Source organism: Bos grunniens, chromosome 21, assembly GCF_055505025.1.
Source record: "Bos grunniens cultivar Pamir isolate PY7600 chromosome 21, Bosgru_T2T1.0, whole genome shotgun sequence".
NCBI classification, from domain to species: domain Eukaryota; kingdom Metazoa; phylum Chordata; class Mammalia; order Artiodactyla; family Bovidae; genus Bos; species Bos grunniens.
The window spans coordinates 67,688,450-67,705,174 of record NC_141185.1 but is presented as its reverse complement, the minus strand read 5'-3'; the positions used below and the strand labels follow the sequence as shown (position 1 = coordinate 67,705,174).

The 16,725-nt window shown below is 45.3% G+C and overlaps 1 protein-coding gene across 8 annotated transcripts in view; it reads right to left on the bottom strand.

Annotated features, from left to right (window-relative positions):
• ATP10A (ATPase phospholipid transporting 10A (putative)) overlaps positions 1–16,725 on the bottom strand; it is a 183,039-nt gene that overhangs the window by 9,368 nt on the left and 156,946 nt on the right. For 6 of the 8 annotated variants that reach the window (XM_086365414.1, XM_086365406.1, XM_086365408.1 and 3 more), the window contains 3 exons: positions 16,380–16,564; positions 6,139–6,448; positions 3,378–3,454 (listed from right to left, as the gene is read on the bottom strand). In XM_086365414.1, the coding sequence (XP_086221540.1) occupies positions 3,378–3,454; positions 6,139–6,448; positions 16,380–16,564 (572 nt within the window). Of the gene's footprint in view, positions 1–2,568; positions 2,742–3,377; positions 3,455–6,138; positions 6,449–16,379; positions 16,565–16,725 lie in introns of those variants that run through there. The other 2 variants (XM_086365413.1, XM_086365412.1) reach the window with 2 other exon arrangements.

Genomic DNA, 16,725 nt, shown 5'->3' with positions numbered 1-16,725 from the left:
AGGATCCCAACCCAAAGATGAACCAAAGCTGCCCCTTAGGTATGCCTCAGGAACAGACAGACAGCTGTCCTGCGAGGTGTCCTCTGGGTCATTCTCCCCAAGAGCCACGGGTGATGAGCAAGGCCAGGCCCATGGCTGCCCTGCCTGCCAATCAGCCCACTCTCAGGATTCCCACTGTAGGGCACTGGACATCGTCTGAAAGGACAGTGGGATGGACAGCAGGCTTCCTCTGCAGACAGGAAAGAGCCCGGGGGAGGAAGCTTGCCTTTACCTTACTGAGCACCACATTCTATACAATTAAACTAACTGAGCCAGACAGTGCCATCCTAATGACAATGTCTGTGTCCAAAATAACTTGGAATACATCATTATTTGGGAATGAATTTTATTATTTTGGGGAAAAATCCACGAAAATGTCAAAGATACATTTTTGCTTATCTTTGAAGTTTATTCCACACAAACATTTAAGTCTGCTTTTCAAATTTTACAGGCTTCCCTTAAATATCACTTAGAAAAGAGCAGGTGATGATACTGTCCCATTTGCGAAACAGAGAAACATCATTACACATGACAGAAAAAAATGAAGCCTTAGAATGTCTGCTTTCTGAACCCAGAAGTAAGGATCTGAAAGCAAACGGTATCTTTAATGTCTGCTTTCTGAACCCAGAAGTAAGGATCTGAAAGCAAACGGTATCTTTACCCCTCTTCCTGTCAACATGTGGGAGCCTTAAGGGTTTTGTGCATCTTTTCTTCCTTCGTTTATTCCACAATTCATCCTCTCAAAAATCATGTATTAAGACCCTCCAGTTGCCAGACACAGACTTGGAGACAGATACCGTCACATGTGGTCCCTGTCTTCAATGTCCTAACACTGAAGGGCTAATGTTGAGTCAGAGTTAAGGAGAAGCCCCGGGGCTGTTTGGGAAGCAGCCCCGACCTTGAGAACCGCAGGTATGCCCCTCCTTCCAGGCCCCACTGGCCTTTCCGCCACCCTGCGACCTAGCTTCCTGCCTCCACACCCTAAACACACCACTCACTCCCCCAATCACGGTGGCCTCTCCAGTGTTCCCAGCTGTGCAGAGCCTCCTGTCACATCCTCAGCAGGGAAACTCATGTTGCTCTTTCACAGCACTCACGACAACTCAATTATGACCCCTGGTGTAAGTTAGAATACTTTTCTATCTTCCCTTTCTGATCTTTCTGAATATTCCATGAGACCCTGCATGGTAGACACTGTGATCACCCACAGCCCTGGTTCCCAGTCAGCACCCATGGGGTGCTCAACAAACATGGTTGACCAGATGACTCCTCAAAGACTGGGTGTCTCAGAGCGACAGAATTTCCTGGGTTCTTTCTGTTCCCCTGCCTGGGACACCTTTTCCACCCAGGATGAGCTGGGGAACTGCAACTACCATCACTTTACCTCAGACACTCAGCTTGGACTCCTCGGGTCCCTACAGCCACAGCGCCCCACACAGTGTGTCTTCCAGGGAGCTCCGCACAACGTCCCCTTGCTTACTGGACTGACTAACAAGCAAGCGGGGCCACATTCCCTGGGGAACCTGAGCCCTTAGAACAGTAGGAGAACATGTCGAGTCTTACCATCACTTTACATGATGCGTCCTCAATAAAGAAGTATGCTGCTGCTGCTGCTGCTAAGTCGCTTCAGTCATGTCGGACTCTGTGCGACCCCATGGACTGCAGCCTACCAGGCTTTTCCGTCCATGGGATTCTCCAGGCAAGAACACTGGAATGGGTTGCCATTTCCTTCTCCAATGCATGGAAGTGAAAAGTGAAAGTGAAGTCCCTTAGTCGTGTCCGACTCTTAGCGACTCCATGGACTGCAGCCTACCTGGCTCCTCCATCCATGGGATTTTCCGGGCAACAGTACTGGAGCTTCAAGTAAATACAAGTCATGTCCACTCAAAGCTAAGTCTCAGTAAGATCCCCTACAGTCTGGCTGATCCCCACACCTCCTTCATGGCTCACTGAATCCTCTAGCTCCTGCCCTGAGGCCCTCCAGTGGATACAGCTCATGCCCTTCCTCACCAGCATGCTCAATCTTAGAGACCCTGATACAAAGTGGACTGGCTGCATTTCTCTGCACGTGTGGTTTACAAGCACTGCCCTGGGTAGGTTTTCATCCTAGGAAATGAGTGCAAAGGAGGCCATGCTGAAAAAATCAGATGGAATTAACTATTTTTCTCATTCATTCAATAGACATTTTTGAGCTCTCCCATGTGATGTCACAGAGAAGGCAACGACAACGCATTCCAGTACTCTTGACTGGAAAATCTCATGGACAGAGGAGCCTTGTAGGCTGCAGTCCATGAGGTCGCTAGGAGTCGGACACAACTGAGCAACTTCACTTTCACTTTTCACTTTCATGCATTGGAGAAGGAAACGGCAACCCACTCCAGTGTTCTTGCCTGGAGAATCCCAGGGATGGAGGAGCCTGGTGGGCTGCCGTCTATGGGCTTGCAGAGTTGGACACAACTGAAGCGACTTACCAGCAGTGGCGGCATGTGATGTCACTGGGAGGAGGGGCAAGGATGAGTCCCAACTGGGTTCCATTTTCAGTTTTATGGAGGAAGAAAACATGTATAGTAACATAACCCAGGTCAGACGAGACGCAGGAGAGTTATGTGCTGAGGAGGAGCCCAGGATGGAGCAACTGTGCTTCTAGCTCAGGAATTTCCAGCAAACTGTGATTTCAGTGTCAAGTGAGAAAATCAATGAACCTGCACAAGCATGGCACATATGTGTGCTCAAAAGCTAGTTACAGGGTGAATACATCAATGAACAACTGATGACCAAAGAGTGAACGTCTTGATTTTTAAAAGAAGACAACTGGATAGACTGTTCCCAAAAGTTTCCACCAAGTTAAAAACACTGTGATTCAAACTTCATCAAATGTAGAACTGCTACATCCCAAAGAAGTACATTTATAATGAACCCATTTATTCATCATCTGGATCACGTGAGGAGAACCAACACAATGGCAAATGAGAAACACAGAGATGAATTTTCACATGAGTGAGGACGGCTTTCCTCCATCTTCATGGTGACACCAAGACACAACAGTCCTATAGTAAAGCCCATGGTATCACTGATGTTCAGGAGCAATAAAAAGTGCCTTGCAGAGACGATCCACTACAGGCCACCTTTCCACAGAAACAGACTGACAGGCATATTCACTGCACGGCTTCACTAACATGAAGAGCCACGTGCCACCTGGTCTACTGCCAGCTTAGCAGCAGGCGAGCACCAGCTGTACTAAGATCCAAGCCTTCAGCTCTGCAGGACGGCTCACAGGGAGGCCAGCGCGGCTCACAGTGGGAGCCCTTTGGTTGCCCAGGACAGCCCCCTGTCCTTACCTGCATGCCCTCCTGGCCTGAAATTCCCACGCCCACGTCTGCCACCTGGATCATGCTGACGTCATTGGCTCCGTCTCCTAGAACAGCACAGGCAGGGAGAATCGTGAGCTGAGATGTACATGATTAAACAGGCTTGGTGGATCTTCCCGGGACTCTGGTGTGAGCTGCGAACTGTGGAGGGTCCTAGGGAGGACTGAGGAAGAGGCAGTGCAGCCCCTGCCCCAGGGGAGCTGGGTTATGCAGTCAGAGCAAACCTGGTGGGAGGCTTGGACCCACCAGTCACACCAGGAAGAATCTGAGAAAGCAGCAGCCAGCGCCCCTTTCCAGTTAGGACACATTCCAAGCTACTGGCTCAGACACCAGTAGAGCCCTTCATGGGGCATCTAGCACAAAATAGGATCACCACCTTCACTGTTACTTCCTGACCCACTCTAGGCTTTGTCACACGGCAGTCAAGGCTACTTCTATTCATACTCCTGTGAGTGGTTTTCTAAACTGCACAAAGGAGGTTAAATTCTGCCCAGCAACTGTGGAACTCTGTTTGCACACTCAAGTCTGGCTAGCTTGTTAGTTACTGTGCCCACCCTTGGGCTCTCTAAGTATGTAATTAATGAGACCATCTATGTATTTAGTCAAATTGCTGATAGAAAGTGTGTAGGAGCACAGGGTCAGAGCTCTTAACATCTTTGGGGAAAGACAACCGGAGACTTAAAGTCATTATCATTCTGTGAGAGTGACTGTTCTTGGAACAGGGCGGCAGAAGGGCCCACATCACAGAATACCTCCCCCATTTCAAACACTTAAGAAGTATAGGTATATAAAGTCAGAGTGACTCAGAAGGATGTCTTTCCTCTGTGATTCCTCTGTTCTTTACTGCACAGGGCCCAACCTGGAGAATCAGTATTTGCCCAACTGAAATTCTGTGAAGCAATAACCTCTGCAGCTCTTCTCAGAATGTCCCATTTAAAATGAGATGTGTGGGCAATGATGCTCTCGGGATTATTAATTGCTAGATATCCAGGTCTAGGTCATATTTATGCCTTAACTCATAGAAAGAAATAAACTAAAAATTGATGGGTCTTTACCTTTCCTTTCCCTTTTGAGATTCTGTTTTTTCTTTCTAACCAGCCTTTTTCTTCTCCCAGTTTCCTAAGTGAATGTCACACACCAGTGATGTGGAGGCTGAGTGAGCCAGGCCCTGACCAGGCAGTGAGAATATGCTGTATCATGTTCAGGGTCTCACACCCGGCCCACTAGGGGATGCTGACCTCATGTTACAGTTGAGGCTGGAGCACAGAGGAGCAAAGTTACCAGTGAGGGTGCAGAACCAGACTCAAACTCCTCAGCTTTTGCCTCCAACACCTGCTCAGAGAGACGTAAAGGCCTGTCTGGGCACATGAGGGCAAAGGTGGTCCTGAGACAGCCTCCCTGAAGAGGGGCCATCCTAGAAGATCTGCCTGTCTTATCTCAGCTGGAACCAAGTGGCTGTGGGTGAACACACCTCACCCCCCTCAGCAGTTACCATGCCCTGGGGATGTGCAGGTCCATCTCCATGACAACCATGCTAAGGCCATCACCAGCCTCAACTATCCTGATGAGGTGACAGGGTGGCAATTCCTACATCACCAAGGGTGGGGGGCTACCACAGACCTCCTGTACAAAATATGGTAATTAATACTGATTGGTGAGGAAGCTTTATTTCAGAGCAAGCTCTCATTTAGGTGTGCATTCTATATGCAGGAAGACCAAACTATTTGATATCAGGGAATCCTGGGGACCACCCCTTTTCCTAGGCTACCTGCAGTCTCTCCCAGCTCTCCCCAGCAGGTGGGGCTGCCACGTCCCTGAACCTCCCTGGAGATTGGACTTCAATCAGAGTGGGTGAGGAGACAGGTGGGTGCGGGTGTAGACTGGAGAGGAGGCTTGCCAGGCCAGCAGTCTGCAAGGAAAAGCCACCATCAGACACACAGTCCTTAAGGAAATGATGCAAAATTCAGCAACTATTCAGAGCTTAGGAGGAATGTTTTAAAATTAGATGCTGGTCTTGAAACAATATCATCTCCCAGGTGGCTCAGACGGTAAAGAATCAGCCTGACAATGCAGGAGACCTGGGTTCGATGCCTGGGTGGGGAAGATCCCCTGGAGAAGGAAATGACAACCCACTCCAGTACTCTTGCCTGGAGAATCCCATGGACAGAGGAGCCTGTCCACTGGCGGGCTGTAGTCCATATGGTCACAAAGAGTCGGACACAACTGAGTGACTAACACTTGAAGCAAAGTTCAGCAGACAAGAAGTGATGAGAATTCCGATCACCATGGAGTCTCTGGGTCCTGAAGCATGATGAAGTTGGACCCCAGGTGGCTCACAGCCATCAGAAGCACCTACAAAGGGCCTTCGTCCTAAGTTGGCCTGGGGTCAGGCTTAGAGTGCAGGCCTCTGCTGAGGCCAAAGCCACAGGACAGGACTCTCCTGTATCCCCGGAGACAGTAAGAAGCTCTAACTTTTTAATTTGACACTGAATTACTGACTTCATAATATGTAGCTATATCTGTTGCTAGTGTATTTTGTGGGTTTCAAATCCAAGCTTTATATTTGGAACAGACTGCCAATTTTATTGCACAGAGTGTGATTTTATAAATAGGAAAAAGAGAAAGAAAGCGTTTTCCCACCCTAGAGTATAGTATGGAAGGGGTAGGAAATTCAAGATGCTTCAAGGGGAGGCAGCTGCACAGGAGGAGGCTGTCCGGCCTGGATACTTGCCTATGGCCAGGGTCATGGCCTTGAGCTTGCTCCTGACCAGTTTCACCACCATGCTCTTCTGCAGGGGGGTTGAGCGACAGCAAAGGACAGACCGGCACTGCTTAGCAAGGAAGAGGAATTTGTCCTCCAGGTTCTTCTGGAGGGCGTAGGCCAGACTTCTCCCATCGATCACGAGGCTGGGGCCAGAGGCAGTGGCTTCGGAGGGTGGACAGAGAGGGGCGAAGCCCACGCTGAGGCTGCCAGCGGTCCTCTGGGGGCTGCGGGACTGCACATAGCGCAGGCACTGGTCCAGCAGGGCCTCGCACGCCTCCTGAAGTGGACAGAAGAGGAACACACGGGTCACTCATCCATATCACCCCAGCGACACATCTGAGACTCTGCCGGGACCCAGGCTGCAGTCCTGGCCCAGAAGGGCACCCTCCTGCACCTGGAAAGTCAGAGGAAGTGGTCGACTTTCAGCATGAAAGAGTCTGGGTGGGTTTAGGGTTCCTATTAGGATTCTACTTGATTCCATTATACCGTGTAGAGCTAAGCACAGAGAATCTTCACTTTGGGAAGCCTAGCCAGACTGTGGTGGAACTGCTAGCTGGTCAGGCCATGGGAGCTTTACAGGCACTTCCCCACGGTCCTCAGAGGCCCTTACTCAGAACTTCTTGTTTTCTAGTGAGCTACCAAGAAGAGCTTCTGCTGTGATTAGCTTCAAAAGAAGTGTAATCAGAGTCTCTTTAAGCTCTCCAGTTGACCAAGGGAAAAAAAGCCTAATTTCTGAGGCTTTGAATTGGCAGTGCCCTTCCAAAGCTGTATCTGAATCTCAGAAAGGATAGGGAAACTTCCTGGGGAGACTGCAGGGTCAGGGCACAAAGGCATGGGAGGGACAAGTGTTTCTAAGAATGAATAAACTCCAGGAACTCCACTGGTTCCTGCTCCTCCATGGACAGAGAGACCCAGGTTAGTGAGCAGCTTCACACATGGCACTGTGGGAATCAGGTGTTTCCGATAAGCACTTACTGAGCACGCTTTATATTGAGAAAAGTGGGCGAGACGCAGAACAGAAGCCTGAAAAGATGCAGCCATTGACTTTGGGTGATGGGCCAAGAAGCGGGACACACACATAACCCCACGACCACAGCAAGTCACTGAGCGGGACACAGGCATAACCCCATGACCACAGCAAGTCACTGAGCAGAATGCACAGTGTGCCGGATACCGGGCGGGGGGAGCCTTGTTCTAGGGTGGGGCTGGGGGGGCGGGGGGCGGTGCCCGGGAAGGCTTTACGGAGAAGGCGGGTCCCCACAGCAAGACCAATCCGGACGCTCAGGTCCTAGCACAAAGCCCTGGCAAGGCAGAACGGAACAAGCGGATCCTGCCCCCACCCCGGAAGCCCGCGGTGGCACCCGGACAGAGTCACCGAGTGGCGCTGAGGACTCAGAGTAAACGGCAGCGGTCAGGCTGGGGAAGGAGACCGGTACTCTAAGCACGCGGACGTCTGGACAGAAGCTGGAAGCGGGACAAGAAAGCTCCAGTGCGAGGAGAAGACCTCTACTTCTGGCTTGAAAACCAGAAAAGAGAACTTTCCATGCTCAGAGCAGAGGGAGGAAACCCCATTTTTATTTATTTTCCTCGATTCTCTTGAACGCAGCGCCAGGCGACTCTGCTCCAGGGCAGCAGCAGGAACAGCCACGGTGGCAGGGCCGCCTGTCGCTGAGGGCTAAGGGAGGCGTCCCTCTTCTCAGACCAACTGCGGCCCCGGCGGCAAGGCGGCTGCTGCCCTCCTTCTGTCTGTCCGACCACCACCTTGGCCCCGGAAGTCAGTGCTGAGACACAAAGCAGATCAAGGCAACTCAAACACTCGCCTTTCAGCCAGAGAGAGTCCCAGAGAATCAGAAAGTAGTGGAACATTGTTAGGAGTCAGGAGCTGGGCAAAAATATGAGACAGATTCTAACAGCTTGGCAAAGGCTAAACAAAAGCGACACTGAACCCAACACCCCCAGGCTGTTTGGAGCCTGCAGCCTGCACCCAAGAGGACTGATTACCGGCCTTAAAAAAATACACATTCTCCATAGAATTTAAAGTGACCAGAGGGCCATCTGGGGCTTCCGTGATAGCTCAGTTGATAAAGAATCCACCTGCAATGCAGGAGATCCCTGTTCGATTCCTGGGTTAGAAAGATCCTCTGGAGAAGGGATAGGCTACCCACTCCAGTATTCTTGGGCTTCTCTTGTGGCTCAGCTGGTAAAGAATCTGCCTGCAATGCAGGAGATCCCGGTTTAATTACTGGGTTGGGAAGATCCCCTGGAGAAGGGAAAGGCTACCCACTCCAGTATTCTGGCCTGGAGAATTCCACGGACTGTATAGTCCATGGCGTTGCAAAGAGTCAGACACAACTGAGCAACTGTCACTTTTACTTTCAGAGTGCCATTTAAAATACCCACAATGCAACTCCAAATTTATCAGCAGATAAAGAGCTAGGAAATTCTCAGTGCTGTGGAAAAAGAAAATCTACCGAAGTCAATGCCAAGATGACACATATACTGGAATTATCTGAAAGAGACTGTGAAACAGTCATTAAAAAGGATTCCAAGAAGTAAATAATTCTAGAAATGAATAGAAAGTCTCAGCAAAAAACGTAAGATGTAAAGAATAATTAAATACAAATTTCAGAACCCCCAAAACACATTAATCAAAATGTAAAGCTCACTGGATTCCACTTATGTATCCATCATTGGATTACATAAATAATTTATGTAATTTCTCTGTGCTCAAGGAGGGGTATTATAACCTCACATTCTGTAAGTGGGAATATGCACAATGACTTTCTTTCAAAGAGGACAGTGTGAAATGGGTGAAAAGAATTGGCTTATGGTGGAAAAAACCAGACAAAATTAACATCCACAGTAATACGTCATGTTGATAGAATATGCTCTTGACATGATGTGACGAAATGAAGAAAATGACCTTTTGTCTGTGGTCTTCTTCCCCAAAGCTCGTAACTTGAATCAAGAGAGAGACATCAGACAATTCCCCATATAAGACATTCTACAAAACATCTAACTGTATCTATCCTCAAAACTGTCAAGGTCATCCAGAAGAAAGCCTGAGAAACTATTGTAGCCAGTAAGAACCTGAGGAGACATGGCAACTAAATGTAATGTGGGTCCCGAATGAGATTCTGGAAAATAAAAAGGACAATAAGATGAAGATTAAGACAATCTGAATATAGCACAGACTTTAGTAGCAACTGTATACCAATCTCCATTTATTAACTGCAAAGATGTTAATAATAGGCAAAATTAGGTGTAGGTGAAACAGTACTATCTTCACAATTCTTTTGGTAAATTTAAAACCATTCTATATAAAAAGTTTATTAAAAAAACCCACTGAGTGAGCTCAATGGCAGAATAGAAATAACAGAAACAAAAGCCAGTGACCTCAAAGACAAGAGAAATTATCCAATTTGAACGAGAGAAAAAAAATTAAAAACTGAAGATTGCCTGTGGGACCCTTGAGAAAATATCAAAAGACATGTCATCAGTCTTTGAGAAGAAGAGGAGAAAGTGCACTGCAGAAAAAGTGTTTGAAGAAATAATGGCTGAAAACTTAACAAATCTGGTGAGAGACACAGCCCCAAAGATTCAAGAAGCTTAGCAAATACCAGAGTATAAATCAAAAGAAATCGATGCCCAAGCATATCATAATGAAGCTGCGTAAAACTAAAGAAAAACACTGGAAAGCAGCCAGATAATGCTTCACTAGCTATGATTCAAATGACTGCTGATTTCTCACTGGGTACCGTGGTGAAATAAGACATTCTCTGATGAAGAAAAGCAGGAGCATCTGCCAGCAGTGGACCTACTCTAAAAAACAGATGAAGTTCGGGAGTTTGGGATAGGCTTGTACACACTGCTGTATTTAAAATGGATAACCAACAAGGACCTATTGTATAGCACATGGACCTCTGTGCAATGTTATATGACAGCTCGGATGGGAGGGGCATTTGGGGAGAATGGATGTGTGTATATGTATGGCTAAGTCCCTTTGCTGTTCACCTGAAGTTATCATATTGTTTATTAATCAGCTGTACCCCACTATAAAATTTAAAAAAATAGAAGTTCCCCCTAGGAAAGGGGAATTGTGCCACAAGGAAACTTGAAACAATGGAAATGTAAGAAGAGCAGCAAAAATTGTAAATATAATTTAAATAAATATAATCTAACTTAAGTAAATATAACAGACCATTCTTTTCCTCTTGATGTCTTTAAAAATCTGCTTTTAGATTGAAATGAAAAAGTATGTATCATCTGATGAGGATTTCAATATATGCAACTGTAATATATAAGATAGCTACATTAGGGGGAAGAGTTGAGGGAAACATGGAGTGATAAGATTTCTTCATTCCACTGATTGGAATGAAGTAGACTGACAACTTACATACGCATAGTATGCTGCTGCTGTTGCTAAGTCACTTCAGTCGTGTCTGACTCTGTGCGACCCCACAGACGGCAGCCCACCAGGCTCCCCTGTCCCTAGGATTCTCCAGGCAAGAACACTGGAGTGGGTTGTCATTTCCTTCTCCAATATGCATAGTATAAGCCTAGTAAATACACTAAAAAAGTTAAGTGATGTCAAAACATAAGATAAATTAAAATGGAATACTAAAAAAATGTTCAAATAGCTCAAAAGAAGGTAGAAAAAGGAATGGAAAAATAAAAAACAGAATAATAAAACAAAAGATAAAATAGTAGACTTGCATCCAAACATATTGATAATTAGAGTAAATGTAAATGATCTAAGCATACCAGTTAAAAGGAATTGTCTGAATATATGAAAACATGACCTATTGTCCAAATGTAATGCCACATTACATTACAATGCTTCATTTCAAATGTAATGCTACAGGTAGATTAAAAACAGAAGGATCAAACAAAGCATGCTATGCAAACAGAAATCAAAATATATGGAGTGACCATTTGGGGACAGAATAAATTATTTCAGGCTTTTCAGGTCATTCAGTCTCTGTGACAACTACTCAACACTGCCATTATAGCATGAACACAGCCTAAGATTGTATATTAAAACACAGAGAAGGCTGTGTTCAAATACAGCACCATAAAAACAGGCAGTAGGCTGGATTTGAGGCATAAGGCAGTTTTCCAATTCTTATTATAGAAGAAGTACCATCTCTCAACAGGAGTTAATTGACCCACCAGCCAACAACATTACAGAACATACATTCTTTCCATGTGCATATGAACATTCACCAAGAAAGACCACACCCTGGGTCATTAAAAAATGAATATAAAAGAATAAAAAGCACATTCTACACAGCGGAGTATTACTCAGCCATAAAAAAGAACACATTTGAGTCAGTTCTGATGAGGTGGATGAACCCAGAACCTATTATACAGACTGAAGTGAGTCAGAAAGAGAAAGATAAATATCATATTCTAATGCACATATATGGAATCTAGAAAAATGGTTAGAATCTATTTACAGGGCAGCAATGGAGAAACAGACGTAGAGAACAGACTTATGGACATGGCGAGAGGGGCGGAGAGGGTGAGATGTATGGAAAGAGTAACATGGAAACTTAATTACCATATGTAAAATAGATAACCAACAGGAATTTATTGTATGTCTCAGGAAACTCAAACAGGGGCTCTGTATCAACCTAGAGGGGAGAGAGATGGGAGGGAGGCTCAACTGGGAGGGGATATATGTATACTTATGGCTGATTCATGTTGAGGTTTGACAGAAAACAGAAAAATTCTGTAAAGCAATTATCCATCAAAAAAATAATTTAAAAAAACTGAAAAAAAAAAGCATATTCTATGACAAGAATGGACAGAAATCAACAGAACAGGTATAAAATAGAAATTGATAACAGAAAGCCAATAGGAAAACTCCAAACACTTGGAAATTAAACAAAATCAGTTCAGTTCAATTGCTCAGATGTGTCCAACTCTTTGTGACCCCATGGACTACAGCACATCAGGTTTCCCTGTCCATCGCCAACTCCCGGAACTTACTCAAACTCATATCCATAGATTAGGTGATGCCATCCAACCATTTCTTCCTCTTCTCCTCCTGCCTTCAATCTTTCCCAGCATCAGGGTCTTTTCCAGTGAGTTAACTGTTAACTCTTCGCATGAGGTGGCCAGAGTATTGGAGTTTCAGCTTCAACATCAGTCCTTCCAATGAACACCCAGGACTGATCTCCTTTAGGATGGACTGGTTGGATCTCCTTGCAGTCCAAGGGACTCTCAAGAGTCTTCTCCAACACCACAGTTCAAAAGCATCAATTCTTCAGCACTCAGCTTTCTTCACAGTCCAACTCTCACATCCATACATGACTACTGGAAAAACCATAGCCTTGACTAGACAGACCTTTGCTGGCAAAGTAATAAGCTTTGCTTTTTAATATGTTGTCTAGGTTTGTCATAGCTTTTCTTCCAAGGAACAAGTGTCTTCTAATTTCATGGTTGCAGTCACCATCTACAGTGATTTTGGAGCCCCCCAAATAAAGTCTGTCACTGTTTCCACTGTTTCCCTATCTATTTACCAAGAAGTGATGGAACTGGATGCCATGATCTTAGTTTTCTGACCGTTGAGTTTTAAGCCAACTTTTTCACCCTCCTCTTTCACTTCTCTCTGCCATAAGGGTGGTATCATCTGCCTATCTGAGGTTATTGATATTTTTCCTGGCAATCTTGATTCCAGCTTGTGCTTCATCCAGCCCAGCAATTCTCATGATGTACTCTGCATAGAAGTTAAATAAGCAGGGTGACAATATACAGCCTTGATGTACTCCTTTCCCGATTTGGGACCAGTCTGTTGCTCCGTGTCTAGTTCTAACTGTTGCTTCCTGACCTGCATACAGATTTCTCAGGAGGCAGGTCAGGTGGCCTGGTATTCCCAGCTTTTTCAGAATTTTCCACAGTTTGCTGTGGTCCACACAGTCAAACGCTTTGGCATAGTCAATAAAGCAAAAGTAGATATCTTTCTGGAATTCTCTTGCTTTTTCAATGATCCAACGGATGTTAGCAATTTGATCTCTGGTTCCTCTGCCTTTTCTAAAACTAGCTTGAACATATGGAAGTTCTTGGTTCATCTACTGTTGAAGCCTGGCTTGGAGAATTTTGAGCATTACTTTGCTATCATGTGAAATGAGTGCAATTGTGCAGTAGTTTGAGCATTCTTTGGCATTGTGTTTCTTTGGGAGTGGAATGAAAACTGACCTTTTCCAGTCCTGTGGCCACTGATGAGTTTTCCAAATTTGCTGGCATTTTGAGTGCAGCACTTTCACAGCAAAATCTTTTAGGATTTGAAATAGGTCAACTGGAATTCCATCACCTCCACTAGCTTTGTTCGCAATGATGTTTCCTAAGGCCCACTTGACTTTGCATTCCAGGATGTCTGGCTCCAGGTGAGTGATCACACCATTGTGGTTATCTGGGTCATGAAGATCTTTTTTGTATAGTTCTTCTGTGTATTCTTGCCACCTCTTCTTAATATCTTCTGCTTCTGTTAGATCCCTACCATTTCTGTCCTTTATTATGCCCAACATTCCCTGGTATCTCTGATTTTCTTGAGGAGATCTCTAGTCTTCCCCAGTCTGTTGTTTTCCTCTATTTCTTTGCACTGATCACTGAAGAAGGCTTTCTTCTCTCTCCTTGCTATTCTTTGGAACTCTGAATTCCAATGGGTTTATCTTTCCTTTTCTCCCTTGTCTTTAGCTTCTCTTCTTTTCTCAGGTATTTGTAAGGCCTCATCAGACAACCATTTTGCCTTTTGCATTTCTTTTTCTTGGGGATGGTCTTGATCACTGCCTCCTGTACAATGTCACGAACCTCTTTCCATAGTTCTTCAGGTACTATCAGATTTAATCCCTTGAAACTATTTGTCACTTCCACTGTACAGTTGTAAGGGATTTGCTTTAGGTCATTCCTGAATGGTCTAGTGGTTTTCCGTACTTTCTTCAATTTAAGTCTGAATTTGGCAATAAGGAGTTCATGGTCTGAGCCACAGTCAGTTCCTGGTCTTGTTTTTGCTGACTGTATAGAGCTTCTCCATCTTTAGCTGCAGAGAATATAATCAATCTGATTTCAGTGTTGACCATCTGGTGATGTCCACGTGTAGAGTCTTCTCTTGTGTTTTTGGAAGGTGTTTGCTATGACAAGGGCATTCTCTTGGTAAAACTCTGTTAGCTTTTGACCTGCTTCATTCTGTACTTAAGGCCAAATTTGCCTGTTAATCCAGGTAGCTCTTGACTTCCTACTTTTGCATTCCAGTCCCCTATAATGAAAAGGACATCTTTTTTGGGTGTTAGTTCTAGAAGGTGTTATAGGTATTCATAGAACCATTCAACTTAAGCTTCTTCAACATTACTGGTCGGGGCAGAAATTTGGATTACTGTGATATTGAATGGTTTGCCTTGGAAACGAACAGAGATCATTCTGTCATTTTTGAGACTGTATCCAAGTACTGCATTTTGGACTCTTTTGTTGACTATGATGGATACTCCATTTCTTCTAAAGGATTCTTGCTCACAGTAGTAGATATAATGGTCATCTGAGTTAAATTCATCCATTACAGTCCATTTTAGTTCACTAACTCCTAAAATGTCGACGTTCACTCTTGCCATCTCCTGTTTGACCACTTCCAATTTCATGGACCTAACATTCCAGATTCCTATGCAATACTGCTCTTTATAGCATTGGACTTTACTTCCATCACAAGTCATCCACAATTGGGTGTTGTTTTTGCTTTGGCTCTGTCTCTTCATTCTTTCTCGAGTTATTTCTCCACTGATTTCTAGTAGTAACATGTTGGGCACCAACTGACCTGGGGAGTTCATCTTTCAGTGTCCTATCATTTTGCCTTTTCATACTGTTCATGGGGTTCTCAAGGCAAGAATGCTGAAGTGGTTTGCCATTCCCTTCTCCTTGAACCACGTTTTGTCAGAACTCTTCACCATGTCCTGCGCATTTTGAGTGGCCCTACACAGTGTTCTCATTGTTTCCTTGGGTTTGACAAGGCTTGGTAGTTTTAATAGTTTTAATAGATTGGTTAATCTGCCCTCTGATGGAGAAGGACAAGAGGCTTATGGAAGGTTCCTGATGGGAGAGACTGAGGGGGAAACTGGGTCTTGTTGTGATGGGCAGGGCCATGCTCAGTAAACCTTTAATCCAATTTTCTGTTGATGGGGGCACTGAGTGCAGCAGTGCATGCAGGGGGCCTTTTGAAGGAGGTAGCTATTATCTTTCATCACCTCCACCATAGTTTGGCCTCAGGTCAAACAACAGAGAGGGAACACAGCCTGCCCATCAACAGAAAATTATATTAAAGATTAAACAAAATAATGCCTATTTTAAGACTTATTTAAAAACTCACAAGACAGTATGGTATTGAAGAAGGGATAGATACAGGTACGGAAAATAATAGAAATCTAAAAATAGACACACAACAAATAGGAGCAACTGATTTTCAACAAAGGTTTAACAAAGGTTTTCAACAATTTAGTGGAGAAAAGACAAACTGTCCACAAACAGTTCCTGAATAACTGGCCAGCTACATGCAGAAAAACACAGTTTGATGTAAACCTCATACATTACACAAAATTCTACACAAAACAGATTGTGTCTAAAGGTGAGATGCTACACTATAAACCTTTTAGGAGAAAACAAAGGTGAAAACTCTGTGATAAGGCACATCTTACGTGTGATACCTACATGATCCATAAAGCATGACCCATGAAGGCTGGACTTCCTCATCCCTTGGAGAAGATGTTCCAAAGAAGAGTCACTCTGGAAGAGCCTGTGGGAGGAGACTCACCCTCTACATGGGGGGATTTCAGTCAAGAGGTGAGGAATGACAACCCAAGTACTGCTGGGGCATTAATGAGATAACACGTGCTGTCTTGGGAATGCCAATGCCAAATGGACAGCTGCCCTCGCTCCATGAGACCTCATGAGACACTCTGATACTGCTGGCTGGACAGTAGCTCAGGAAAAAGCTGGTTGAACTCTGCATTATAAAGCTCAGAAGTGTTCCTGAGAAGTCCCAGCAAATCCCACATCTTCCAAGACAATAAGAAACACAGCACAGGTATAAACAGAGGTGAAGAACAAAGGCCCACCTCACAGCAAGTGCCAGAAATGGAAGGCATTCCTTCCTGCTCCTCTCTGGGGCTGGGGGGTGTGGGGTTTGCCTCGGCAAAGCAGGCTCCCTAACATCCACCTACCTGGGATTCAGCATTCAGGGTGATGACTTCCTCGTCATGGTCCAGAAGTTTGCAGGCATGAGCGATGTTAATGGCTGTTTCTTGTTTGTCGCCGGTGAGAACCCAAATCTGCAGACCTGCTTGACGCAGTTTAGCAATGGTTTCGGGCACTCCATCCTGCAGGCGGTCTTCAATCCCAGTGGCACCTGCTCAAAGGTACCAGTGTAGGTGAGGCCCTGCTTCCGGGCCCCTGCCCTGACCAGCATGAATACTACACTCCAGCTCAGCAGAGGTGCTGGCCCCACCCTGCAGACTGGACCCTGCTGAGGTCCATCTTCTCTGGAAGCACTGGGGTGATTCCTCATTC